General features: G+C 37.4%; 1 protein-coding gene and 1 pseudogene across 4 annotated transcripts in view; both read left to right on the top strand.

Moving 5' to 3' along the window:
* LOC137251472 (poly(A) RNA polymerase gld-2 homolog B-like) overlaps nt 1-27,645 on the top strand; it is a 240,543-nt gene that overhangs the window by 13,405 nt on the left and 199,493 nt on the right. Inside the window, exon 6 of one of the 4 annotated variants that reach the window (XM_067786122.1) lies at nt 23,765-24,923. The exons of the other annotated variants lie outside the window; for them this stretch is intronic. Coding sequence (XP_067642223.1) covers nt 23,765-24,051 — 287 coding nt within the window. The 3' untranslated portion in view covers nt 24,052-24,923. Of the gene's footprint in view, nt 1-23,764; nt 24,924-27,645 lie in introns of those variants that run through there. 4 annotated transcript variants of the gene reach the window in all.
* Nucleotides 18,218-19,384, top strand: LOC137247810 (uncharacterized; annotated as a pseudogene).

The following is a 27,645-nucleotide window of genomic DNA, read 5'->3' as shown; positions in this document are numbered from 1 at the left end:
AGTTCTATAGGTGGATGCCTTTTCGAGATATCGCCATAAACGTGGACCAGGGGTGACTCTAGAATTTGTTTGTACGATATGGGTATCAAATGAAAGGTGTTAATGAGTATTTTAAAAGGGCGTAGGCCTTAGTTCTATAGGTGGATGCCTTTTCGAGATATCGCCATAAACGTGGACCAGGGGTGACTCTAGAATTTGTTTGTACGATACGGGTATCAAATGAAAGGTGTTAATGGGTATCTTAAAAGGACGTGGGCCTTAGTTCTATAGGTGGACGCCTTTTTGAAATATCGCCATAAAGGTGGACCAGGGGCGACTCTAGAATTTGTTTGTACGATATGGGTATCAAATGAAAGGTGTTAATGAGTATCTTAAAAGGACGTGGGCCTTAGCTCTATAGGTGGACGCCTTTTCGAAATATCGCCATAAAGGTGGACCAGGGGTGACTCTAGAATTTGTTTGTACTATATGGGTATCAAACGAAAGGTGTTAATAAGTGTTTTAAAAGGGAGTGGGCTTTAGTTCTATAGGTGGACGCCTTTTCGCAATATCGTTATAAAAGTGGACCAGGGGTGACTCTAGAATGGGTTTGTACAATATGGGTATCAAATGAAAGGTGTTAATGAGTATTTTAAAAGGGCGTAGGCCTTAGTTCTATAGGTGGATGCCTTTTCGAGATATCGCCATAAACGTGGACCAGGGGTGACTCTAGAATTTGTTTGTACGATATGGGTATCAAATGAAATGTGTTAATGAGTATCTTAAAAGGACGTGGGCCTTAGTTCTATAGGTGGACGCCTTTTCGAAATATCGCCATAAAGGTGGACCAGGGGCGACTCTAGAATTTGTTTGTACGATATGGGTATCAAATGAAAGGTGTTAATGAGTATCTTAAAAGGACGTGGGCCTTAGTTCTATAGGTGGACGCCTTTTCGAAATATCGCCATAAAGGTGGACCAGGGGCGACTCTAGAATTTGTTTGTACGATATGGGTATCAAATGAAAGGTGTTAATGAGTATTTTAAAAAGGAGTGGGCCTTAGTTCTATAGGTGGGCGCCTTTTCGAAATATCGCCATAAAGGTGGACCAGGGGTCACTCTAGAATTTGTTTGTACTATATGGGTATCAAATGAAAGGTGTTAATGAGTATTTTAAAAGGGAGTGGGCCTTAGTTCTATAGGTGGACGCCTTTTCGGAATATCGTTATAAAAGTGGACCAGGGGTGACTCTAGAATGCGTTTGTACAATATGGGTATCAAGTGAAAGGTGTTAATGAGTATTTTAAAAGGGCGTGGGTCTTAGTTCTATAGGTGGATGCCTTTTCGAGATATCGCCATAAACGTGGACCAGGGGTGACTCTAGAATTTGTTTGTACGATATGGGTATCAAATGAAAGGTGTTAATGAGTATTTTAAAAGGGCGTAGGCCTTAGTTCTATAGGTGGATGCCTTTTCGAGATATCGCCATAAACGTGGACCAGGGGTGACTCTAGAATTTGTTTGTACGATACGGGTATCAAATGAAAGGTGTTAATGGGTATCTTAAAAGGACGTGGGCCTTAGTTCTATAGGTGGACGCCTTTTTGAAATATCGCCATAAAGGTGGACCAGGGGCGACTCTAGAATTTGTTTGTACGATATGGGTATCAAATGAAAGGTGTTAATGAGTATCTTAAAAGGACGTGGGCCTTAGCTCTATAGGTGGACGCCTTTTCGAAATATCGCCATAAAGGTGGACCAGGGGTGACTCTAGAATTTGTTTGTACTATATGGGTATCAAACGAAAGGTGTTAATAAGTGTTTTAAAAGGGAGTGGGCTTTAGTTCTATAGGTGGACGCCTTTTCGGAATATCGTTATAAAAGTGGACCAGGGGTGACTCTAGAATGGGTTTGTACAATATGGGTATCAAATGAAAGGTGTTAATGAGTATTTTAAAAGGGCGTGGGCCTTAGTTCTATAGGTGGACGCCTTTTCGAAATATCGCCATAAAGGTGGAACAGGGGCGACTCTAGAATTTGTTTGTACGATATGGGTATCAAATGAAAGGTTTTAATGAGTATTTTAAAAAGGAGTGGGCCTTAGTTCTATAGGTGACGCCGTTTCAAAATATCGCCACAAAGGTGGACCAGAGTTGACTCTAGAATGTGTTTGTACGATATGGGTATAAAATTAAAGGTATTAATGTGGGTTTTAAAAGGGAGTGGTGGTTGTTGTATAGGTGGTCGCATTTTCGAAATATCGCCATAAAGGTGGACCAGGGGCGACTCTAGAATTTGTTTGTACGATATGGGTATCAAATGAAAGGTGTTAATGAGTATTTTAAAAGGGCGTGGACCTTAGTTCTATAGGTGGACGCCTTTTCAAAATATTGCCATAAAGGTGGGCCAGGGGTGACTCTAGAATTTTTTCGTACGATATGGGTATCAAATGAAAGGTGTTAATGAGTATTTTAAAAAGGAGTGGGCCTTAGTTCTATATGTGGACGCCTTTTCGAGATATCGCCATAAACGTGGACCAGGGGTGACTCTAGAATTTGTTTGTACGATATGGGTATCAAATGAAAGGTTTTAATGAGTATTTTAAAAAGGAGTGAGCCTTAGTTCTATAGGTGACGCCGTTTCAAAATATCGCCACAAAGGTGGACCAGAGTTGACTCTAGAATGTGTTTGTACGATATGGGTATAAAATTAAAGGTATTAATGTGGGTTTTAAAAGGGAGTGGTGGTTGTTGTATAGGTGGTCGCATTTTCGAAATATCGCCATAAAGGTGGACCAGGGGCGACTCTAGAATTTGTTTGTACGATATGGGTATCAAATGAAAGGTGTTAATGAGTACCTTAAAAGGGCGTGGACCTTAGTTCTATAGGTGGACGCCTTTTCGAAATATCGCCATAAAGGTGGACCAGGGGTGACTCTAGAATTTGTTTGTACGATATGGGTATCAAATGAAAGGTGTTAATGAGTATTTTAAAAGGGAGTGGACCTTAGTTCTATAGGTGGACGCCTTTTCGAAATATCGCCATAAAGGTGGGCCAAGGGTGACTCTAGAATTTTTTCGTACGATATGGGTATCAAATGAAAGGTGTTAATGAGTATTTTAAAAAGGAGTGGGCCTTAGTTCTATATGTGTACGCCTTTTCGAGATATCGCCATAAACGTGGACCAGGGGTAACTCTAGAATGCGTTTGTACGATATGGGTATCAAATTAAAGGTATTAATGAGGGTTTTAAAAGAGAGTGGCCCTTAGTTGTATATGTGAAGGCGTTTTCGAGATATCTACCAAAATGTGGACCAGTGTGATTCAGAACATCATCTGTCGGGTACCGCTAATTTATTTATATATGTAATACCACGTACAGTATTCCTTCCAAGATTCCAAGGGCTTTTGATTTCGCCCTGCAAAACTTTTTCATTTTATTCTACTTAATATGGTAGGTGTCACACCCATTTTACCAAGTTTTTTCTAAAGTTATATTTTGCGTCAATAGACCAATACAATTACCATGTTTCGTTCCTTTTTTCGTATTTGGTATATAATTATGGCATTTTTTTATTTTTCGTAATTTTCGATATCGAAAAAGTGGGCGTGGTCATAGTCGGATTTCGGCCATTTTTTACACCAATACAAAGTGAGTTCAGATAAGTACGTGAACTGAGTTTAGTAAAGATATATCGATTTTTGCTCAAGTTATCGTGTTAAAGGCCGAGCGGAAGGACAGACGGTCGACTGTGTATAAAAACTGGGCGTGGCTTCAACCGATTTCGCCCTTTTTCACACAAAAAAGTTATCGTCCTAGGAGCTAAGCCTCTACCAAATTTCACAATTATTGGTTAATTTTTGTTCGACTTATGGCATTAAAAGCATCCTAGACAAATTAAATGAAAAAGGGCCCATTTTGAAATTTTCTTTTATTTTTGTATTTTGTTGCACCATATCATTACTGGAGTTGAATTTTGGCATAATTTACTTATATGCTGTAAAGATATTAACTTTTGTTTTAAAATTTGAATTAAAAAATTTTTTTTTTAAAAAGTGGGCGTGGTCGTTCTCCGATTTTGCTAATTTTTATTAAGCAGACATAAAGTAATAAGAGTAACGTTCCTGCCAAACTTCATCATGATATCTTCAACGACTGCCAAATTACAGCTTGCAAAACTTCTAAATTACCTTCATTTAAAAGTGCGCGGTGCCACGCCCATTCCCCAAAATTTTACTAGTTTTCTATTCTGCGTCATAAGCTCAACTCACCTACCAAGTTTCATCGCTTAATGCGTATTTGGTAATGAATTATCGCACTTTTTCGATTTTTCGAAAAAGTGGGCGTGGTTATTGTCCGATATCGTTTATTTTAAATAGCGATCTGAGATGAGTGCCCAGGAACCTACATACCAAATTTCATCAAGATACCTCAAAATTTACTCAAGTTATCGTGTTAACGGACGGACGGACGGACGGACATAGCTCAATCGAATTTTTTTTCGATACTGATGATTTTGATATATGGAAGTCTATATCTATCTCGATTCCTTTATACCTGTACAACCAACCGTTATGCAATCAAAGTTAATATACTCGGTGAGCTCTGCTCAACTGAGTATAAAAATGTAGTTTTCGATCTTCTTTGTGAGTGAAACAGCGTTATTTCTTTCATCTGATTTGCAATTTAACAGAATGTATTACCTTTTTATTTTCTGGCTCGATGTCATAAATAAAAACACGGGTTTTATATTTTATGCCAATATATTTCGATTTCACATCGGTAATCGTCTTCAGGGCGAACTACTAACAAACATAAAAACATATAATGATGTAACAAACAATAATTCTATAAATTAATCAAAACATTTGATACATATATTTACTTCACATCCGTATTGTCTAACGAGGAGTATTAAACTGTTTCTTTTTGTTAACAAGTGTCTGTATTCTTGAGCTGTATTATCAATATCTGTTTTGTAATTTGTCGATGTATTCACTATATCTAACATTTCCAATGTATATCTCTTTTTCCATTGTTTTTCTTTTTGCACAGTGGGCCATGAGTGCTATTATGTGGTTATTTGTATGATTACATTGTTTCAAAACAGATTTGTGTTGTGCGAGACGTGTGTTCAATTTTAGTAGTTTTAGTAGTGCTCACATATATCTTATTATATAACTCTTTGTCTTTACCTCTGCAAGGTATTTTGTATATAACGTCACTTTTTTCCGTTTCAGGTATTTCCGATTTCGTACGATTAAAAATATATTTTAAAGTATTCATTGGCTTGTGGGCTATTTTTATTTCTTCACTATTACAGCAATCATATTTTGCAAGGCACTCTGATAGTTTAGGTACATAAACTACAGATTTAAATATTTTCGCTTTTTCTGCTCTAGTTTCCACATATTCTTATAGAGCTCTTGTTATTAAAGTTTTAATAAAGTTATCCGGAAAATTGTTGTCTTTTAATAATACTGTTATTTCTTTCCTAATCTCATTGCGATTAAGTGTTGTCCGATATTTTCAACATTCGTTTTTTACAACCCATGGCTGTATTTATTATCATTGTCTTAGGATGTTTCGAATGAAAATTAATGATGCGTCCTGATGATGTTGGTTTCTTATGCCACACTAACTAGTTGATTGATTTGTCTTAATTATAATTGAGTCGAGATAGGGTAATTTTCCGACTTGAGTTGATTGCCTTGTGTTATTATAATAGAGTCGAGATAGGGTAACTTTCCGACGTCTTCGAGTTCCGTAGTGATCTTAATATGTCTATCAAAAGAATTTAATACGTCCAGTGTACCTCGTTTTCCTTGACTATTGCGAATATGTCATCAACGTATTTTGTGAGTACTCTCGGTTTGATTTTTAATTTTTCCACGCTTTTTTCCAGCCACGTTTCCATTACAATGTCTGCAATAACTGGTGACGTTGGTGATCCCATTGGTAAACCTCTCAGTTGTGTATAAATTACATATGTCGTTAAATTTAAAATATCTGTTCTCTTCAAAGCAGAATTTTAATATTTCCATCAATATTTTCTTATGTACTTTAGTGAATTTTTTATTATGGTCCATTTATCTCGTACATATAACGTCAAGTGCAGGTTGTGTTAGAACACTAGGAAACAGTGATACAACATCGAAAGAAATCAGTTTTTCATCGTCGTAAATATATGTACGTATTATTAATTTTATGTTTGAAGTCAAGCGTTTCTTTTAATGTTATAATTCGAATTCATTGTCAAGTTTTCAAGTATATTTACAAAGGCCGTAGGATGGTGATGAGGAAAGAGAGCATATGGGTCTGAGAGGAGTACCTTCCTTGTGAACTTTTGGAAGCTCGTAGATCCTGGGAGATAGTGCCGTTGTAGTGGTCGTTTTTTTTCAGACTTGGAAATAATACCTATTTTAAAAAGTTTATCTACTAGATCGTTGTTTTTAGTTTGCAATCTAGATGTGGGATCTTGTCTTTGTACTCTATACGTGGTCAAGTCATTTAGTATTTCATTCATTTTATTATTGTAGTCATATATTTTCATTGCTACAGTTTTAATATGATCACTACAACGGCACTATCTCCCAGGATCTACGGGCTTCCAAAAGTTCACAAGGTACTCCTCTCAGACCCATATGCTCTCTTTCCTCTTCAGCATCCTACGGCCTTTGTAAATATATTGCGCACATTTTGAAAAACTTGACAATGAATTCGAATTTATTTATTTACTAGCAGACCCGGCAGACGTTGTTCTGCCCTAAATTTGGCCTATCTGCATACATTTTAATAAGCTTTTCCGTCTAACTCTGCCATACCCCTCTACACTTTTTCCTAATCTTTTTATTCACTCCTCCCTCCGTCTTTTTCGCTTCATCTCCATCTTCGTCTCATTCTATCTCTTTCTCAGTCTCCTTCTCTCTTTTCTTTTCTCTCAAGTTTTTCTCCTTCTTCTTCATCTCTTATTGCCAGTCCCAGAGCGTGGTATGTATTTTGTTCCAGTCCCATTCCGAGTCTCAGTGCCAGTCCCACTCCGAGTCTCAGTCTCAGTCCCAGTCCTAGTCCTTATCTCAGTCCCAGTCCCTTTCTGGTATACTTCCCTGAAAAAAGCGTCGTAAATACTAATATAGGCAAATTTATATACGAAATTTCAGGCAAATCGAATAGGACGTATATACATAAATAGGTATGTGGGTATTATTAATTCTTGTCTTTATTTCGGCTTCGCATGCATATTTATCAGTTTTGCCAGGTTGATGCGACTAAATCGAATATAACAATGAACTTTAGCCACTCAGCGGTGTAAAACTTACTCTGTATTATAGCACACATCAACAGCTTCAATTTGATACCCATAATATAAAAACACATTCTAGGTGTATCCGGGTCCATTTTTTGGCCTATATCTCGAGACCCTAGTCACCGAGGGTATGCAAATTATCCTGTACTATAGCACTCATCAACAGCTTTTATTTGATATCCATATTGTATAAACACATTCTAGGGGTACCCGGGTCCACGTTTTGATCTCAAGACCCTAGACACGTAGCGAAAAAAAGGTAGACGTTGGCCGATTCTCAGACCTACACAATATGCTCACAAAATTTAATGAGAATCGGTTCAGGCGTTTCGGAGGAGTTCAGCCTCTAAAACCGTGACAGAAGAATTTTATATTGTCACGGATATTAACATCACTAAGTTATACCATCACTAAGGCGATGCTAAGGCCACGATAAGCAGTATTTACGTCAATAATCAAATCATGCATACACATATATAAGGCAGCCGAAAGATGTCACACACAGATGCATTTACTTATACGCCTATGTATGCGCGAGAGACTGTAAACTACAAACATTCACATCAATAATTCAATCATTATGTATCTACATAAACGAATAAATAATTGCGTCTACACATATGTACGTATACGAGCAGCGGAGCGGCAATGCACAAACCCATGCATATATCTTATCTGAGTTGTCACAAGAGAGAGCAATAATTTGTGCACGTAGTTGTGGCTGGCGATTTTGTAGCCGAAACTAACTAGTAAGTTCTGGAAATCAAAGAGCCTAGAAGTATGCAGCGTAAACTATAAAAGCGGGGCAGGCGAGTAAGAAGTAATTCAGTTTGATTTGAGTTGTCAAGCAGTTGCGATTAAGACGATATCTAGCGAGCAATAGCAGTATTATTTTGAATAGTAGAGTTTCATTGAGCTATCAATCAGTGTGGTTATTAAGCAAGCTATTCGTTGCACAGTTTGAGTGTTATTGTGAAGTACTTTAATAAAGGCCATTTTGCATTATTACAAATTGGAGTTATTTATTCAACAGTTTAGTGATTCGAACTTAGCAGAGGATTGCAAATAAGAGGATTTGCAGCAAATTCGTTACAATTGGTGTCAGAAGAGGAATTGTTGAATAAATTCCAGAGGACAACAAGGACATGGCAAAGTTCAGTGAATTGAAGATCCAGCAACTAAAGAAGGAGTTGGGGAGCCGTGGATTGAATACAAGCGGCGTTAAACTTGAACTTCAGGCACGGCTACGAGAGGCAATGGAAGCAGAATGAATTGATGTGGAAGAGTATGACTTTCATCTTGATGACGAGGAAATAACAAAAATGGAAGAAACACCGCAGACAATGGCGAACACAGACTTGAACATGATTTTGGCTGCAATATCTGCTCAAACATCGACAGTGGCTTCTCAACTGGAATCGCAAAAGACAGATATAACATCTCAACTGGCATCTCAACTAGAAGAACAGAAAACGTATATGTCATCACAGATGGAATCCCAAGAGACACGAATAACATCGAAGATTGAAGCACAGGAAACACAAAGTTCTTCACAACTTGAAGAACAGAAGACGTATATGGTATCCCAACTGGAATCGCAGGAAACCCGTATAACATCACAATTGGAAGAACAGAAGACATATTTGGCATCTCAACTGGAAGCACAAGAGGCACGTATATCTGAAATGTCGGCACAAATTTCGGAACAGGTATCATCGCAGCTCTTTGTGAAACTGGAAGAGCAGGATGCAAACATTTTACAACTCGAGGACAAAATTGATGCCGAAATAGAAGCGTTAAAAGGCCGTATGGAGCAGTTACAACTAAACCGCCCAGCTGTTTCAGCAAGCAATCCAAAGGTAAAAACATCATTTGACGGTTCTGTTCCTTTCCAGGTCTTCAAGCTACAGTTTGAGAAGACCGCAGCAGTGAACAACTGGAATGCGGAATATAAAGTTGCTGCACTATTCGTGGCATTGAAGGGGCCAGCAGCGGAAATCCTACAGACGATTCCCGAAGGAGAGCGGAACAATTATGAAGCATTGATGGCTGCTGTAGAACGACGTTATGGAAGCGAGCATAGAAAACAGATATTCCAAATTGAGTTGCAAAACCGCTACCAAAAAGCAAATGAGACACTGCAGGAGTTTGCTTCAGATATTGAAAGATTGGCTCATCTTGCAAATGCGGACGCACCCGTGGAATACACTGAAAGGGTAAAAATCCAGAGTTTCATAAATGGCATACGGGACGTGGAAACGAAGCGAGCTACATACGTAAACCCAAAGCTGACATTTGCTGAAACGGTATCACATGCATTGACTCAGGAAACGGCCTCACTATTGAGTAAACCAGCATACAAAGCTCATCGTGTGGAAGTGGAAAGACCAGATTGGGTAGACACAATTTTGGAAGCACTGAAGGGATCACAACAGAAAAATGCCGGAGTTATTAAATGTTTCAAGTGCGGCAACCCAGGTCATATTGCACGACATTGCAGCAGCGATCCCAATAGCTCCAACAATGTGGGTGGTCGTAAACGCAGAGCAGAAGGTGATGAGCAAATCTCCAAGACCACTCAATCGTTAAACTAAATCGAGTCAGCCGCAAGGGGCGACAGCTGGCTCCCGCAATTGTATGCCCCATAATCTCTATCTCGCAGATTGGAAGAAGATCGAGCAATCTCACTGTGGAGCAAGTTTACGTACAGCCACGGGAGAGGACACCCAGGTAATTGGAGAAGTAGAATGTGAAGTCGCAATTGGGAACGTCACGGTAGTACACAATTTTATAGTGACAGAAATTGTTGATGAAATCATAATTGGAGTGGACTTCTTAATCAACCAAGGCATCAAGATCGACATGCAAAGCAAGACGATGCGATATAAGAACATGGATGTACCACTTAATTTCGGCTACGAGAGAGGCTATAGCAGTAAACGAGTACTGGTGGAAGAAAGTCAGCAAATACCACCAAAATCCGAAGCAGTCATCTGGGCAAAGGTTGATGGAGATTGTGGGACAAACAAATTGTGGGTTGTCGAAGCAGCAAACAAATCAACACCGAACGTACTTGTAGGAAAAACCCTGGCTATGACAAAACAAGTTGGACGTATTCCGGTAAGAGTACTCAATGAGTTCAAGTCACCACTCAAACTGACCAAAGGAGCTATTTTGGGAAGATGCCAAGAGGCTGAAGTAATTATTAACTGTGAACAGCTCCAGGAACACGTTTCATCTAGTAACACTGATCTTTCAAATGACATCACGGAATGGACGGAGGGGCTAGAGGAAGAGTATCAGAGTAAGGCAAAGCAACTGCTCCTAAAGTACGCAAACATATTTGACCAGGATGGTTCCAAACCAGGCCGCACCAATGTTGTGAAACATCAAATTGACACTGGAGACGCGAGGCCGATACGTCAAGCTCCACGTAGTGTTCCACTGGCGAAGCGGGAAGTGGTGAGTCAAATCATACAAGAAATGAGCGACAGCGGCGTCATCGAACCATCAGCTAGTCCATGGAGCTCACCGGTAGTACTAGTAAAGAAGAAGGATGGAAAAATGAGGTTTTGCGTGGACTACCGGAAGTTGAATGACGTTACGAAAAAGGATAGCTACCCATTGCCAAGAATTGACGACACTCTGGACTCGCTATCTGGTACGAAATGGTTCTCCACACTGGACTTGAAAAGCAGCTATTGGCAAGTTAAGGTGAAGGAGAAAGATAAAGAGAAAACAGCCTTCAGTGTCGGTGATGGTCTGTGGCAATTTACAGTGATGCCTTTTGGACTTTGTAATGCACCAGCTACTTTTGAGAGACTCATGGACCAGGTACTGAAAGGACTACATTGGAAAACATGCTTGGTGTACCTGGACGACATCATCGTATTCCTATTGGGCAAGAACTTTGATGAACATCTTAAAAACTTGGAGGAAGTTTTCCAGAGAATAGCTGGCGCCGGTCTGAAGTTAAGTCCCAAAAAGTGTGCGCTGTTTAAAAAGGAAGTCAATTATTTGGGTCACAAGGTAACGACAGAGGGCATCTGCACTGCGAACGAAAAAATAGAGGCTGTAGAGGATTGGCCAAGACCACAGAACCTACATGAATTGAGAAGTTTCCTTGGGCTGTGCACATATTACCGCCGATTTGTACCAAATTTTTCAGCGTAGCCCATAGCCTCCATGAGCTTACAAGAAAAAACAAAGCTTTTGAATCGAAGAAGGAGCAAGAAGTGGCTTTCCAAATATTGAAGGGGCGTTTGTGCACTGCCCCAATGTTAGCATATCCGATTCCAGGAGCAACATTTATTCTAGATACAGATGCGAGTGGATATGCTATAGGAGGCGTTTTATCACAACTGGTCGATGGACAGGAGAAGGTAGTTGCATATTACAGCCGTTCGATTGGAAAACCAGAGAGGAACTACTGTGTTACGCGGAGAGCTGTTGGCATTGGTAGAGTGCATTAAACATTTTCACAAATACCTCTACGGCCAGCGATTCCGTGTCAGGACAGATCACGCAGCGTTGAAATGGCTTCTGCAGTTCCGTAATCCGGAAGGACAATTGTCACGGTGGATCGAGCAACTACAAAGCTATGACTTTTCCATTGAACATCGAAAAGGTAGTACCCATGGAAATGCCGATGCAATGTCACGAAGGCCATGTAGTTTGGAATGCAAACACTGTTCAAAGGCCGAGGCTAAAGAAGACATTATAGATGTCCGGCTAATGACTATAACGTGTACGGATGAATGGGACAAGGAACAACTAAGAAAGTGTCAGCTAGAAGATACAGATCTGTCACATGTTATGCAAGGGCTCGAACGAAACGAAAGACCAAGCAGAGAGGAGATGTCAGCAGAGAGTCCCATTGCGAAGTCATATTGGGCACAGTGGAATAGTTTAGAATTGATATCCGGTTGCTTGCATCGAGTATGGGAGAGTGAGGATGGTCAATGCAAGAAGAAACTGATAGTTGTTCCCAGAAAGAGGATTCCTGTCGTGCTCAGCGAGCTGCACAATGGTCCAAGTGGAGGTCATCTTGGAATCACGAAGACACTCGAGAAAATTAAGCAGAGATTCTATTGGGTCAGTCGGTCACCGAGTGGATTGCCAATATCGAGGTATGCAACAGAGCGAAAGGGCCCAAAACCCGAAGTCATGGCCAGATGAAGCAGTATATTTCAGGTGCACCATTTGAAAGGATCGCCATGGATGTCGCAGGTCCATTTCCTACTAGCAACCGCGAAAACAAATTATTATTATTATTATTATTTTATTTATTACGGCCAAAAAGCCTAATTCATTGTATAGTACAGTTTACAAAATTCATAATTGTTTCTTAAAACTATTTCATTAAAAAGAAATGAGTAAATTTATTGTTTAACTAGTATTAAATATTTAAATTTTTACAATATAGAAATAGTTTTTCTTTAAACTTAACAACGTTTTCACAGTCTTTTATCTCTGCTGGTAGTTCATTATACATTTTATAGCCTACGTATTCTAAGGTCTTTTTTGCGAACTCGGTTCTTACTTTGGGCAGTCTTAAATTTCTGCTACTCCTAGTTCCATAGTTATGGATCTCATAATTGTACTGTATCCTATCACTCAGATAATTTGGTAACATTCCCTGTGTTATGTAATGTATAAACTTCAAAGAGTAATAACAGATTAATTGCTTAATACTAAGCCAATTTAACATAGGAAGCATAATACTTTTTGATGTTCTATAAGAGCATTTTAGTATCAAACGCATTGCTTTGTTTTGCTGTATTTGGAGCTTATTAATTAACGTATCATTTGTTACTAGTAGTATTGATGGGCAGTAAATAAAATGTGTTTCTACAATTGATCTATATACTAATATTTTATAATGTTGGCTAATATGCTTACATGTTCGATACATAAATCCTATTTTCTGTGCAATTTTCTTCTCTAAATGATTCATGTGTTCTGTGAAACTTAGTTTCTCATCAATTATTACACCTAGGTACTTCATTTGACCTACTCTTTCAATTGCATTGGTTTTTATTTTCAGACTAGACTGGATTAAGTTATTATGGTTCTTGTTAAATATCATATACTTGGTTTTATCAATATTAAGTTTTAGCTTTCTACTGCATAGCCACTTAAATAAATTATTTAAGTCTTCTTGTATTTTCATGACAGCGCAATCTACATTTTTGTCACTAATGCTAACTAATGCATCATCCGCAAAAAGACTTATTTTACAATTTCTCAAGCAAGTTTTTATATCATTGATGTAAATTATAAACAATATCGGAGCAAGTACTGAGCCTTGTGGCAGCCCAATGTTAACATCAACAACCGATGAAACTGCGTCTCCAATTACCGTCCTCTGCTTTCTGTTACTGAGGTAACTACGAAACCATTCCAAAGCTTTTCCCTTGATCCCAATTTTATCCATTAACTTCAGCAATTCATTTCGATCGATTGTTTCAAACGCCCTCTTTAAGTCTAAGAAGCAAGATACTACTACCTTTTTATCAGCAACAGCCTCTTTCCACTCTGCAATTACCATATTCAATGCTGTTTCGCAGGAGTGGCCTTTCCTGAAGCCTGATTGCTCTGGTATGATTATATTATGATCGTCTAGGTATGCTACTAGTTGCTGTTTCACCACTGTTTCCATAATTTTTTCATCAATAGGTAGGGTATTAATCGGACGCAGCTCGTCAGGTTTCATTGTATTTTTTACTTTTGCCACTGGTATTATTGTGGATATCTTCCAGCAGCTGGGAACAATGCCACTATCAAACGATTCGTTTATAATATCCTTATATAAGTGTGCAATGTACACCATAGAGTCCTTGATAACACCCTCTGACAATAGGTTTTTACCGTCATATTTGTTTTTAAATGATTTTGTTATGTTCATTATATCTTCTAACTCGATACTGGTGAGCTCAAATGTTGCTACCGAGTTGGTTGTTTCACTTTCATCAACAAGTTCAATTGTTTCACTTTCATCAACAAGTTCAATTGTTTCAATACTATCATTGATTTGAATTATGCTCTGAACAAAGTAACAATTCAAGACATTAGCTATATCGTTGCTATTTTCTAGACATTCGCCGTTAAATACTATTTTTTAATATGCTCTTTATTATCTGCAAGTTCCACAGCATCTTTCAAACATTTCCACATGGATTTCATATTTCCTTTATTAATAATCACTTGATCTTCCATGTATTTCTTCTTTTTAAGTATTATTGTTCTTTTATATATTTTTTTAACGGCATTATAATCATCCCAGTGACCTGTGCTAATCGCAATTTTATATAATTCAAATTTTCTTTTATGTAGTACTGTTAGTTCACGGTCGTACCACTTAGTTCGCAATTTTATATTGATCCTCTTCTCGTACGTCAACGTTTGCATGGCTTCAGACAAGATATCATTCAAAGCCTGAACCCTATTTTCTAACACTATATTAGATATAGAACTTATATCACATATCCGCAGCAGATTTATCAGGTTCTCCGCGCTGTAGTTCTCCCAACAGACAGCATTAGCATATTTTCTCATTCTGCAATATTTTGAAGTAGGTATCTGAAAGCAGATTGTCTCATGATCAGATATTTTATATTCGCTGGCACATTCAATTTTGATCTGGTCATTATTGGCAAATAGTAGGTCAATTTTTGTAGCTGAGTGCTCCGTTCCTCTCGTATTAAAATCAATTTTTTGTACCATGGCCATTTGTGCAAACACACTTCTAAGCTGGTTAGAGTACGTGGATGGTATATTCATGTTTATATTAAAGTCCCCAATAATTAGATTATTATCCGAATCTTTAAGGTGCTCTGTGACGATCTAATTTAAATATTTAACAAAATCTGCATCACTGCTACTAGGTGAGTGGTAGATTACTCCAAGTTTCCACTTTAGAGCGCATTTTTTAATTTTTATAATAATACACCATATGTTCATGTCGAAAGACTTATTGCATACAACGTTGAATTCTACTTGTTCATGTATATAAAATAACACACCGCCCGTGTGCCTACTGTGTGAATCACAACGGATTAATTTATATGTAGAAATATTTAATTCGGAGTCCATTATATTATCTGTTGTACATGTTTCGGAGCACACTACTAAGGCTGGTTGTTTAACTTCCATAAGACGTTCTAGTTCTACTTTATTTGAAACAATACTATTAATATTAAGATATATGCACTGCAGTACACAGCCTTCCTTAGTACGTGTAGTATACTGTCACGTACAGGTATTGTTTGGCTCCTTGGGGTACCCGGACTAGCTCAGTATAAGAGAGGCAGTGGTCCTCAACCCTAACACCAAGGAGTCGTACGGTCGCATATTTATTCCTCTCATCATCCATCCTATCAGCCTCACACATATCTCACCTCAGGAAGCCCGCCCTACTTTGGACCGCTCGTTTCATGTACCCTAACTTTAGCGGTCTCCCTCTAGCCATGCTCCGTCCCCTCCACTTACCTCTCTATCACGCCATCTTCACCTCCCGCCCAAAAAGTGCTTAACTCCGCATTTTAACTCTCAACAACAAACTCAAAATATATTGAAATCATAAAAAGAATTACAATGAATCATAATAAAAAACTAATCTTATTATTTAGGCTAAAAAAAAATGTTTCACTATGATGAAACGTCCTGCCGATCATTCAATACAATAAAAAAACGAGAACAAAAAAAACAAACGAACTTTAAACTTTTACTAGGTTAAGGGTAATGGATCCTACCTAATCGAGCTCTCTTAGTCGGATTTACCCCTACCTATGTACGTAGATGCGTGCACAATTTTAAGAATTCCTCAAAAAAAAAGTGTTCGATATTAATGTTCCTTGCGGGCAGAACCGCTTATCATATAGAAGACAACGATATTATACACCTAACATAATCACAATAATTTCTTAACAATTAATTTCAGCTTAACAAAAAAACAAGAAATTTGGTCACTCTAATGTGACTGCTTTGCTCGCTTGCAAACACGCCGATAGCTAAACTTTAATTGGGAAGTCCAACACCCCGCACACTATAAAACAAACATAAAAAGCTTTTGGTTCGTTACCATACCCTCAATAGGGTGTGTACAAAATGTACAAAAACAATCTTGATTGTACCAAAAATATGTATATCATGAAAATTTAGAAAAAAATTTAATAAAATTTTGATACATGCGTGTGTGCATGCGTGTACGCAATAAAAAAAAACGTAAAAACACAAAAAAAAACTAAAACTACAAAAATTATATATGCATATAAGGAGTAAATATACGTAAAATCCGAAACCACTTCTTGGGTGATTTTGTGCTGCTTCTTACTGGCCTTTGTGCCTTGTATTGGAGTCTTACGGGAAACTGGATATGCACGAAATTATTAGTTTTCGATTTTGGTGATTGGCTACTACAGCAAAATGGTATATGTAGTAAAATTCAAATTTTGATCTCTGTGTCGAGTGTACACCACATAACAAAATAGGTGCTCCGAAAGATTGTTAAAACCAAAGATCGCTTTGGTTTTCTGGCATAATCACGAAGCACACCATTAACGGTATTCTCCTACCTTAGCGCATTAAACAAAAATGTGTATGTAACCACTCATATGTATATAAACGGGACGTCTTCCCCAGTTTCCCTATTTTGTTGTTGTTCTCATCGGGTGCATCAAAATTAGATAACTGGACATACGTATATATATAAAAAAAGATAATTTGGAACTAAAGACTTACGGCGAGTTGTGCCTAATCCCTCCACGCCAAAATTTCCGGGCACACTATAACACAATAAGATTTTATCACAAAACCGATTACTTCAAAAAAATATTTATTTTGGGACTTACACGTCGCCGCACTGTTCGTTGTACGCCACCACAATTCTCACTCCAGTCACTTTTCCTAAATCGCCACTAATCCTCTTTCCTATGACACACAGGATTTAGTTAAAATTTCAGGATTTCGTAAATTACATTATCTCTTCCTACGTGCGTATATATGTACGTACCGATATGTGCGCATATCAAAATTTTAACCCAATTATTCCCAACGTCCTATCTACAGTATCCCTGTTTATTTAATTTAACTAATCCACCAGAGCTTTTAATTTAGCTACTAAATAAATTACTAATAATTACAATAAATTTTCAGGAGATTAAAGATTCAAATAAGAAAAAAACTGTCACACGCAGGACGATTTGAATCTACAGGCTACAGGCATAAAACTTTTCTTGGATAAAAATTATTTTAACTTTTTACGCAAAAATTTCGCTTAAAACCGCGACAAAACTATAAACAAAATTTATGCACAAAAAAATTTACCAATTACCCCCATTTAAGCAAAAGAAATTATTATAAAATTACTATTAGCCCTACATTCACCTATATGTACTCATATATGTATCCACATATATACGCACATACTCCTACTTCTCTAAGCTACCTAACTCGGCTCACCTTTAATCCGCTGCCCTGGAACTCCGATCCTCGTCTCCTTGCCGGAACCTCCTTGTTTTCCGGAACCACAAAAAATTTATATTTTAAATTAGTTATTTAAAAACAACGCACAACACAGGTTTCACAATTAAAAAAAAGCTTTATAGCACAGTGGCGCGGAGGCAGTCGTATGCCAGAACTTTAACACTTCAAACTGTCTTAGTTTTAACCTGTGTCACCCCCTTTTATATCTTCTTTCTTCGCCCTACTCGCCTAACGTTAATCACTATTCCTTATCCGCTAATCGTTGGCGATTCCAGTGTAGCAATTTTTTTGTTGCTGCAATCTGTCTCTATACCATTCTTTATGCTACGTCCGGCAACCCTATCAAAAGCTCTATCTTTCGTTAAGTTCTGTTTGTTTTGTTTTCCGCCATCATTTTGACATAAGAACACGCAAGCAAAACAAACCAAGTAAAAAAAAACATAATACCACGATTTAAGCAAGGAACAGCTGCCCACTCTCATCTTGGGTAATATTCATGAATATCTCGAGCCACGGGATCGATTAAATGCATCGCAGACATGTCGTCATTGGCGTGGGGTGCTTTTCCAAAAGAGATTTTTCAACAATTTCAAGTTTAAATTGCATATAAACAATGATCGACAGTGCACATTTTTTTGTCAAACGTTTTGTAATCTGGCAAGTGAAGTTACACTAATTTTTGATTTTCTTAATGTTTTTTTATATCAAAACAAATAAAACGTAATCTCTATAGGATTGCACGTTGTGATAATTTGCAGGGGCTCCATTTTTACACTAACAGTGTCAGCTTAGTCCCACCAGGCGATATAAGCAAAGAGAATCTTATCGATTTTGAACAATGTTTTGTGGAGCCATGGAAGATGTTTTTTAGATCGCAAGAAGTTTCCATGCCTGATCTTAGATTTGGGTGCAATCGAAGCTTTAACCTATTATGGCTTAGATGTTTTCAAAGCTTTAAACAAACCAGAAACATTGCAGCAACTGACATTGGCTTCAATAAAATTTGACCCTAGTATTACCCTATATTTACCATCGAAACTTCACTATTGCAAAAGTGTAGATCACTACAGGTCTTATCAATTGATTATGATACTTTAAATGAGAATCTTTTGCACTCCATGGGAATATTCCCTTTGAGAAAGTTCCTAATCTGTATACGTGGGTTTGATCGGCAGCATCCCGGCATATCTGATACTTCATGGGCACACCTAAGAGCGGTCCATCTAATTTTTGCGGGGAAGAAACCGACCTGTCAGCCCAACGCGGGGAACACCCACCCCTGACAATACGCTTTAGTTTTCCGTGATATAGTCACAGTATATTTGGTTTGTTGCTAGTATGCCATATGTTTTTTCCTAACATTCAGCTTCTGCTGATATACAGGGCAAAATCTATCCATAGTATCGTGGTTTATATCTAATCCCATATTTAGATCTTTGTTTGCTCTAATGCAGTTGATACATTTATTAATTGCTGTCTCATTGCATTCTTTGGAAGAATGGGCGCCATGACATTTAGTGCACACTTCCGTTTCTTTACAGTCTTTAGCTTTATGATTGAAACCTTTGCACTTAAAACAACACAAAACCTGCACTGCATCATATACTCGGCAACGTTCCCAACCTACATTAAGCCTTTCTCCAGCTAGTACATTTGCAAACGCTTCAACATTCATTTCTATCACGGCATTATAATAGTTTTTCGCGTTCTTTTTCACTTCATATTGCTTAACAATTTTGATGTCCGTTTTACTTAAACAAATGTTTTGTCGTTTAATTCTTTGTACCAGTTCCTCGTCGCTATATTTAAAATTTATACCAGTCACCATGACTGCTGGTTTCACTTTTTTGTGAATCTTAACCTCATAGTTATTTCCCAGATTATTCTCAATGGCATTTTTTATTTTGTCACGCTCATGGTCATTTTCGCTTTCAACAATAACAACTCCGCTTTGCCTTGCTACTATATTCGTTATTTGCAGCCCTTTAGGATCAACTTTCGAGTTTAGGTCAGTTTTGGTTATTTCTATATTTTGCCTTTTATTCGGCTTGACAATTAAGGGATGATTCTTTCTAATGTCTGGCAACACTTCTTTTTTTTGTCCATCATTTTTTGTTATCGCTGCGTATGACACTTTGGCTTCAACACTATTAACATTTTTCTTTATTTCATTGCACATTTTTTTATTCTCTTTACTTATTTCTTCAATCATTCTTTTATTGTCATCCTTGTTTGTTTTCAATTCATCACAGACCTGCTCGCTGCTTCGCTTAAAGCCTTCAGCAATTTCCCGTATTTTGTTCACTTCTACAACACTCTTTTCGCATGATTCTTGCGCTTTTTGCATTGCCTTAATTCTGTCGCTAAATGCAACTTCCACTGCTTTTAAAACTTGCTTTATTTCTCTTTCATGTTTCTTGAGAGCATTATCAAATTCATTCCTGTACTCAGATAGTTGTTTGCCATTTTTGCTCACTACCATCTGCATATCTTTTCGAATGTCATCTACGTTATGAACATACTGCACATTGTAAATTTTACCAAGTAGCGCAACTAACAGCTGATCGGTGAAAATTCGCACATTCACACGCACAGTTCTCGACTCAGTTTCAAAACAAAACTTTAGATTATTTAATTCAAATTTTAAAGTGAGATAATCCTTACAAATTTATGTATACAGAATATATATGGCGTTTTTGTTGTTATTAAAACAATAGTTTTATTTATATTAAAGCTTTTATCATTTTTTTTTTTAACTTTGAAAAATCTCCGAACACCATTCCTTCATTATATGACATTCGACTGCCTAGTCCACTGCCTTCCACTCTATTCGCAACATAACCTCTACTTAAGCTGCCAAACTATATAGTAAACAATGATACTGCACAAGATCAATACACATAAATCTAAGCATTTCACATTCTTCTAATTTATTAACACTGTATTGGTCTATGCCAAAGCATTTTGGTGATAAATGATAATATTTCCCACACACCCCTTCGCAACGAATTTTTGACACTTCTCCACGTATTGTACTTTTGCACTTGTCGCATTTACTCTCCATTTTTTATATAGAATGAATATATGTATATATATGTATCAAACTTTGTAAGTGTATGCGTTTTGCTTTCTTTATTTAAAGTCACTTTCTCGCAAATATATTAAATTAAAAAATCAAACTTTATTTGGTATAATATTCTTGAAACCAACTTCTGATTCCGCTTTTTGAGTCTCTGTCTCACACATTATTTATTCTTAAAAAGTATTTGAATATAGTTTTACCATTTTAAAATGTAAAATTCGAGGAGCAGAAATAAACACAACCGTACCGTTTGAAAGTCATCATTCAAATACGTACTGGTGGTTATGGATTATTTCAGTAAATGGCCAGAGGTATACCCAATCCCAAACCAAGAAGCAGAAACGGTAGCAGAAGTGGTTAAAAACGAATGGGTTGCAAGGTATGGTGTACCAATGGAGTTACATTCTGACCAAGGCAGGAATTTTGAATCAGCTGTGTTCCAAGAAATGTGCAAGAAGTTGGGCATTCGAAAGACACGGACAACCGCATTGCATCCTCAGTCCGATGGTATGGTGGAACGTTTCAATAGAACATTGGAGGAGCATTTAAGGAAAGTAGTAGACAAGTACCATAAGGACTGGGATACACACATATCATTATGCTTGATGGCCTACCGATCGGCAGTACATGACACAACGGGCCAAACTCCCGCAAAGGTAATTTTTGGCAATGACCTTCGACTGCCAGCTGATTTGAAGTATGGGATAGATGCCGATGCGGAGAGGAATGTCAAGAAATCCACTGGTGTCTTGGAAGAAGAGCTGAGAGAGATACACGATCTGGTAAGGCAACGAGCAAAGATTATGAGTGACAAGATGAAAGCGAGGTTCGATAAAGCAATTAATTCGGAAGGGTTTCAGGAAGGAGATTTGGTGCTGCTATACAACCCACAACGAAAAAAATGTTTGTCCCCGAAATTGCAGTGTAACTGGGAAGGCCCATACAAAGTTGTAAAACGGATCAACGATGTAGTGTACCGCATACAAACCACTACCAAACCACGAACCAAAATGAAAGTGGTTCATTTGGAGAGATTAGCAGCGTTTAGATCGAGAGATTTGTCTGACCGTGAGGATCAGACTTAGGTGGAGGGCAGTGTCACGGATATTAACATCACTAAGTTATACCATCACTAAGGCGATGCTAAGGCCACGATAAGCAGTATTTACGTCAATAATCAAATCATGTATACACATATATAAGGCAGCCGAAAGATGTCACACACAGATGCATTTACTTATACGCCTATATATGCGCGAGAGACTGTAAACTACAAACATTCACATCAATAATTCAATCATTATGTATCTACATAAACGAATAAATAATTGCGTCTACACATATGTACGTATACGAGCAGCGGAGCGGCAATGCACAAACCCATGCATATATCTTATCTGAGTTGTCACAAGAGAGAGCAATAATTTGTGCACGTAGTTGTGGCTGGCGATTTTGTAGCCGAAACTAACTAGTTAGTTCTGGAAATCGAAGAGCCTAGAAGTATGCAGCGTAAACTATAAAAGCGGGACAGGCGAGTAAGAAGTAATTCAGTTTGATTTGAGTTGTCAAGCAGTTGCGATTAAGACGATATCTAGCGAGCAATAGCAGTATTATTTTGAATAGTAGAGAGTTTCATTGAGCTATCAATCAGTGTGGTTATAAAGCAAGCTATTCGTTGCACAGTTTGAGTGTTATTGTGAAGTACTTTAATAAAGGCCATTTTGCATTATTACAAATTGGAGTTATTTATTCAACAGTTTAGTGATTCGAACTTAGCAGAGGATTGCAAATAAGAGGATTTGCAGCAAATTCGTTACAATATATTAGATTTATTTATTTATCAGTCTACAAATTAAACAATTATACAGTCCAAATATACCGACACTTAATTCTCAGATGTAATACACGATATAAACAACATAAGCAGTCATCAATTTTAAAGTAATATTTAAACAGTATTTAATTAAACGCTTGACAATTTCAATTAAAAACTTAGCAGTAATCAAAAGTTAAAATGTTGTAAATGTGTTAAAATGTACTCATGAAGGAGCTATTAAATAATAATTTGTGAAATTGACAATAAAGCAAATTAATAGTAGATATACATAATATATACAGAATAGAATTTATACAGAGTAAATTTGATTGCATACATATAAAAATAATGATCACAACGCAATTTTGCAAACAAGTTTCAAGTACCTGGTACTTCATATTTTAAACAGAGGGTTGAACAGTACATCACGGTTTAGCGTTCTTTGCTTCATTTCGAATTACAAATTTTTTGTAGTTAAAAGGTATTTTTTAATACCAAGAAACGAGTCGCAGGCGTCTAAATTTGTACAGTGTTTATTAAAATCACGACATAAACAGCGAAGTGGTTCGTGCATTTCATAATTCTACCTGTATGTAGCTACAAAAATTGATTGAAAATGTTGGCCTAATAGGAACGTTAAACTTAATTTCACCAAGCAAAAATGGACTATTTATTGACCCTCTTATTAATTTAAGAATAAATAAGACACCAAACATCTCCCTGCGGCTCTGCAATGTGGGCAACTGTATTAGTTTTAACTGGCTGTAATAGGGGGGAAGATTTTTAGAAGGATCCCATGGTAAGTGTTTTAAAGCGAAAAGCAAAAATTGTTTCTGGACCGATTCCAGCTTGTCAGAATGAACCTAATAACGCGGATTCCAAATTATTGAAGCGTATTCCAAAGTAGGTCTGACCAATGATATAAAACGAGTTTTTGTAACGTATGGGTCATTAAATTCTTTAAACCAACGTTTAACGAACGTATATTATAACATTAAAAAATACGCCTATCTTCAAAGACAAAACTAATAATACGTACATATATTTACGACGATGAAAAACTGATTTCTTTCGATGTTGTATCATCTCATCCTAGTGTTCCAACACAACCTGCACTTAACGTTATATGTACGAGATAAATGGACCATAATAAAAAAATTCACTAAAGTACCTAAGAAAATATTCATGGAAATATTAAAATTCTGCTTCGAAGAGAACAGATATTTTAAATTCAACGACATATGTAATTTATACACAACTGGGAGGTTTACGAATGGGATCACCAACGTCACCAGTTATTGCAGACATTGTAATGGGAAAGTGGCTGGAAAACAGCGTGGAAAAATTAACAATCAAACCGAGAGTACTCACAAAATACGTTGACGACATATTCGCAATAGTCAAGGAAAACGAGGTACAAAACACACTGGCCGTATTAAATTCTTTTGATAGACATATTAAGTTCACTACGGAACTCGAAGACGGCGGAAAGTTACCCTATCTCGACTCAATTATAATAAGACAAGGCAATCAACTCAAGTTAGTGCGGTATAAGAAACCAACATCTTCAGGACGCATCATTAATTTTCATTCGAAACATCCTAAGACAATGATAAATAATACAGCAATGGGCTGTAAAAAAAGAATGTTGAAAATATCGGCCGAAACTTAACCACAATGAGATTAGGAAAGAAATAACAGTATTATTAAAAGAAAACAATTTTCCGGATAACTTTATTAAAACTTTAATAAGAAGAACTCTATCATAAAATGTGGAAACTAGACCAGAAAAAGCGAAAATATTTAAATCTGTAGTTTATGTACCTAAACTATCAGAGTGCCTTGCAAAATATGATTGCTGTAATAGTGAAGAAATAAAAATAGCCCACAAGCCAATGAATACTTTAAAATATATTTTCAATCGTACGAAATCGGATATACCAGAAACGGAAAAAAGAGACGTTAATACAAAATACCGTGCAGAGGTAATGAGAAAGAATTATGTAATAAGATATATATGGGCACTACTAAAAGTACTAAAATTGAACACACGTCTCGCACAACACAAATCTGGTTTAAACAATTTAATCATACAAATAACCACAAAACAGCACTCATGGCCCACTGTGCAAGGGAGGCACATACTCCGAACTTCGACGACGCTTCAGTTATCCAAAAAGAGAAACAATGGAAAAAGAGAAATACATTGGAAACGTTACTTATAGTGAATATTTCGAGAGACATACGTATTGTAACGAATTTACTGCAAATCCTCTTATCTGCAACCTTCTGCTAAGTTCGAATCACTAAACTGTTGAATAAATAACTCCAATATTTAATAATGCAAAATGGCCTTTATTCAAGTACTTTCAAAATAACACTTCTCTTGTTCGACAGATAGCGTGCTTAATCGAAACTGATTCTCGTGCCTCTACTGTTGTTGCCTTTTATACTGTTGGGTTTACTCGTTGACATTTCTAGGCGGTTCTGTTCTAGAATCTACTAGTTGGTTATCTGCTATAAGTTTCTCAGCTATAACTACAGATGCACAATTTTTATAGCTTCTCTCACAGCTCATGCGCGTGTGTTTGTTAGCGACACTTCCACAATTACAATTGCATATCTCAGATAAGATATCTGCATGTGTTTGTGCATTGCTTCTTCGCTGCGTGTACGTACATATGTGTAGACATAATGATTGAATTATTGATGTGCACTGCTTAGCATCGGCTTAGAGATGACAGTACCCTTTAGTATTGCTAATATTCGTTACAGTATAAATTGCAAAACAGATATTGATAATACAGCTCAAGCATACCGACACTTGTTAACAAAAAACAAGTAAAGGTGTCTAAGTTCGGGTGTAACCGAACATTATATACTCAGCGTGAGCTTCAATTGTACATTTCATTTCAGATAAATTACTTTTCTACATAACACGTGGCACCGCCCGTTTAAAAAAAAAATTTCTCCATTTCCTCTTACAATAAAACTTGATAAGTGAAATATCATTGATTCAAAACAATTTTTTGCTAAGTTATAGGTTACTAGCAGACCCTGCAGAGGTTGTTCTGCCCTAAATTTGGCCTATCTGCATACATTTTAATCAGCTTTTACCGTCTACTCTACTACTCTGCCCTACCCCTCTACAATTTTTCCTAATCTTTTTATTCACTCCTCCCTCCGTCTTTTTCGCTTCATCTCCATCTTCGTTTCATTTTATCTCTTTCTCAGTCTCCTTCTCTCTTTTCTCTTCTCTCAAGTTTTTTTTCCTTCTTCTTCATCTCTTATTGCCAGTCCCAGAGGGCAAATCGAATAGGACGTATATACATAAATAGGTATGTGGGTATTATTAATTCTTGTCTTTATTTCGGCTTCGCATGCATATTTATCAGTTTTGCCAAGTTGATGCGACTAAATCGAATATAACAATGAACTTTAGCCACTCAGCGGTGTAAAACTTACTCTGTATTATAGCACACATCAACAGCTTCAATTTGATACCCATAATATAAAAACACATTCTAGGTGTATCCGGGTCCATGTTTTGGCCTATATATCGAGACCCTAGTCACCCAGCGGTGTAAAACTTACTCTCTACTAAAGCATACATCAACAACTTCAATTTGATTCCCATAATGTAAAAACACATTCTAGGTGTATCCGGTTCCACGTTTTGGGCTATATCTCGAGACCCTAACCTCCCAGTTGTATGAAAATTAACCTGTACTATAGCACTCATCAACAGCTTTCATTTGATATCCATATTGTATAAACACATTATAGGGGTACCCTTTTCCACGTTTTGGGCTATATCTCGAGACCCTAGCCTCCCAGTTGTATGAAAATTATCCTGTACTATAGCACTCATCAACAGCTTTCATGTATAAACACATTCTAGGGGTACCCGGGTCCACGTTTTAGGCTATGTCTCGAGACCCTAGCCTCCCAGTTGTATGAAAATTATCCTGTACTATAGCACTCATCAACAATTTTCATTTGATATCCATATTATATAAACACATTCTAGGGGTACCCGGATCCACGTTTTAGGCTATATCTCGAGACCCTAGCCTCCCAGTTGTATGAAAATTATCCTTTACTATAGCACTCATCAACAGTTTTCATTTGATATCCATATTGTATAAACACATTCTAGGGGTACCCGGGTCCACGTTTTGGGCTATATCTCGAGACCCTAGCCTCCCAGTTGTATGAAAATTATCCTCTACTATAGCACTCATCAACAGCTTTCATTTGATATTCATATTGTATAAACACATTCTAGGGGTACCCGGTTCCACGTTTTGGGATATATCTCGAGACCCTTGCCTCCCAGTTGTATGAAAATTATCCTGTACTATAGCACTCATCAACAGCTTTCATTTTATTTCCATATTGTATAAAGACATTCTAGGGGTACCCGGGTGCACGTTTTGGGCCATATCTCGAGACCCTAGCGTCCAAGTTGTATGAAAATTATCCTGTACTATAGCACTCATCAACAGCTTTCATTTGATATCCATATTGTATAAACACATTCTAGGGGTAGGTACCCGGGTCCACGTTTTGGGCTATATCTCGAGACCCTAGCCTCCCAGTTGTATCAAAATTATCCTGTACTATAGCACTCATCAACAGTTTTCATTTGATATCCATATTGTATAAACAAATTCTGGGGGTACCCGGGTCAACGTTTTGGGTTATATCTCGAGACCCTAGCCTCCCAGTTGTATGAAAATTATCCTGTACTATAGCACTCATCAACAGCTTTCGTTTGATATTCATATTGTATAAACACATTCTAGGGGTACCCGGGTCCACGTTTTGGGCTATATCTCGAGACCCTAGCCTCCCAGTTGTATGAAAATTATCCTGTACTATAACACTCATCAACAGCTTTCATGTATAAACACATTCTAGGGGTACCTGGGTCCACGTTTTAGGCTATGTCTCGAGACCCTAGCCTCCCAGTTG

The sequence above is a fragment of the Eurosta solidaginis genome, chromosome 4, assembly GCF_040869045.1.
Source record: "Eurosta solidaginis isolate ZX-2024a chromosome 4, ASM4086904v1, whole genome shotgun sequence".
NCBI classification, from domain to species: Eukaryota; Metazoa; Arthropoda; class Insecta; order Diptera; family Tephritidae; genus Eurosta; species Eurosta solidaginis.
Note: the sequence above shows the minus strand (reverse complement) of the source record. Positions and strands in the feature narration are given on the sequence as shown.